The sequence below is a fragment of the Eulemur rufifrons genome, chromosome 6 (assembly GCF_041146395.1).
Source record: "Eulemur rufifrons isolate Redbay chromosome 6, OSU_ERuf_1, whole genome shotgun sequence".
Taxonomy (NCBI): domain Eukaryota; kingdom Metazoa; phylum Chordata; class Mammalia; order Primates; family Lemuridae; genus Eulemur; species Eulemur rufifrons.
The window spans coordinates 56,609,565-56,611,354 of NC_090988.1; the positions used below are offsets into that span (position 1 = coordinate 56,609,565).

Genomic DNA, 1,790 nt, shown 5'->3' on the forward strand with positions numbered 1-1,790 from the left:
TAGCCATGAAGACAGGTGACTCTGACAGAGTAAAGATGACAAAATAAAGCAAATCAATCTATTAAACAGAGCAATAGAACTAAGGTCAATGCCCTTGGGCCTGGGATGGGGACACTGAAACTCAGAGGAATGACTCTGTGTCTTTTAAATGATAAGATTGCCAGTCCTTTTGATTTTGAGACACATTAGCATCATATAGTTGATTCTCCTAAGAAATCCATTCTACAATGGAGATTCCCCCCAAAGTCATTGTTAGGCTCAAATTCTCTGAAAAGAGAGAAGGCGGTTGATACCATTCTGTATCTGCTTGGTCTTAATGCTATAAATTATTGGATTCATAAATGGAGGGAAGAGGAAGTAGACATAGCTCATGATAATATGGACTACATGTGGCACATACTTCCCAAATCGATGAATGAGGGTTAGCCCAGTCACAGTGACATAAAAAACCAGAACACAGCTAACGTGTGAAACACAAGTATTTAGGGCCTTAGCCTGCTCATTACCTGAGGCAATTCCCATGACAGTCTTAAGGATGAGGATGTAAGAGATAAGGATAAGTATAGAGTCCAAGAAACCAGTTAATGAGACCAGGGCTATAGGATAGAGTCTATTGAAAGTGATGTCAGCACAGGCCAGTTTGATCACATCCTGATGCAGGCAGAAGGCATGGGAGAGGACGTGGGATCTGCAGTAGGGGAATCCAGAGAGGGTGATGATTATGGGCACAATCAACATAAATCCCCTCATTAGTACCCCCAGACCTATCTTCACCACCTTAGCATTGGTGAGAATAGAGGTGTATCTCAGGGGATTACAGATGGCAATAAAACGGTCATAGGCCACGACGAGCAAGATTCCAGACTCCACTATAGAGAGTGAGTGGATTAGATAAGCCTGGAAGAAGCAGGCTCCGTGGCTTATCTCCCTGTGATCCAGCCACAGAACACCAAGCACGGTGGGCATCGTTGTCCAAGTCACTCCAAGGTCTGTGGCTGCCAACAGAGCCAGAAAGTAGTACATGGGCTCATGAAGAGTATGGTCTTGTCGGATGAGAAAGAGGAGGGTACCATTGCCAAGAAGTATGGAGAGATAGACAACAAAGAAGGAGATGGAAATCCAAGGATGAAATATCTCCAGACCCGGAAAGCCAGTCAGTAGAAAAGGGGCAGTGCTAATGTTGGACCACATGATTGATACCTAAGGAGAAACAAAAAAAGCTCTCTCTACACCAGCACCATCCAGTAGAAATATAATTTGAGCCACATAATGTGATTTTAATTGTTCTAGTAGCCACATTAAAAAGAATAAAAAGGAGAGATGTAAAATTAATTTTAAAAATATATATTATTTAATATATTATATCTGGAATATTATTTCAAATTGTAATCAAAATAAAAATCATGAATAAGATATTTTATATTTCTGGTATCAATTCTTCAAAATCAAGTATGTAATTTATACTTACAGAACATCCTGACTCGAGCTAACCAGAGGCTACTGTTTTGGACAGCACAGCTCTAGACTATACTACTTCATTCTAAGATTCCACCCCAGCTGCTTTCTATGGCCCATTCAGACATCCTACTTCATCAAAAAATTGTTAAAAATAAAAATTATTGTGCACATACTGTAAAAATAACACATGTATTAGAAAAGAAAGTCTCTTCTCTTACTAGCTATTTTTAAATAAATGTGGTAGGCATCATTTTAAAATTCACTCCCCCTCTCCTCAAGATTTACTATTCTAATACATGGGGCTGTGAATATGATGAAATATGCTTGGGTTT

At 39.4% G+C, this 1,790-nt stretch overlaps 1 protein-coding gene across 1 annotated transcript; it reads right to left on the reverse strand.

Moving 5' to 3' along the window:
- Positions 1-258: 258 nt before the first annotated feature.
- Positions 259-1,191, reverse strand: LOC138384860 (olfactory receptor 51B2-like). Its single transcript, XM_069470522.1, has one exon. The coding sequence runs from the start codon at positions 1,189-1,191 to the stop codon at positions 259-261; it is 933 nt and encodes a 310-aa protein (XP_069326623.1).
- Between the last annotated feature and the right edge of the window lie 599 nt (positions 1,192-1,790).

Coding starts and splice junctions, on each gene's coding strand:
- LOC138384860 (XM_069470522.1), bottom strand. CDS start 1,191: ATGTGGTCCAACATTAGCACTGCCCCTTTTCTACTGACTGGCTTTCCG.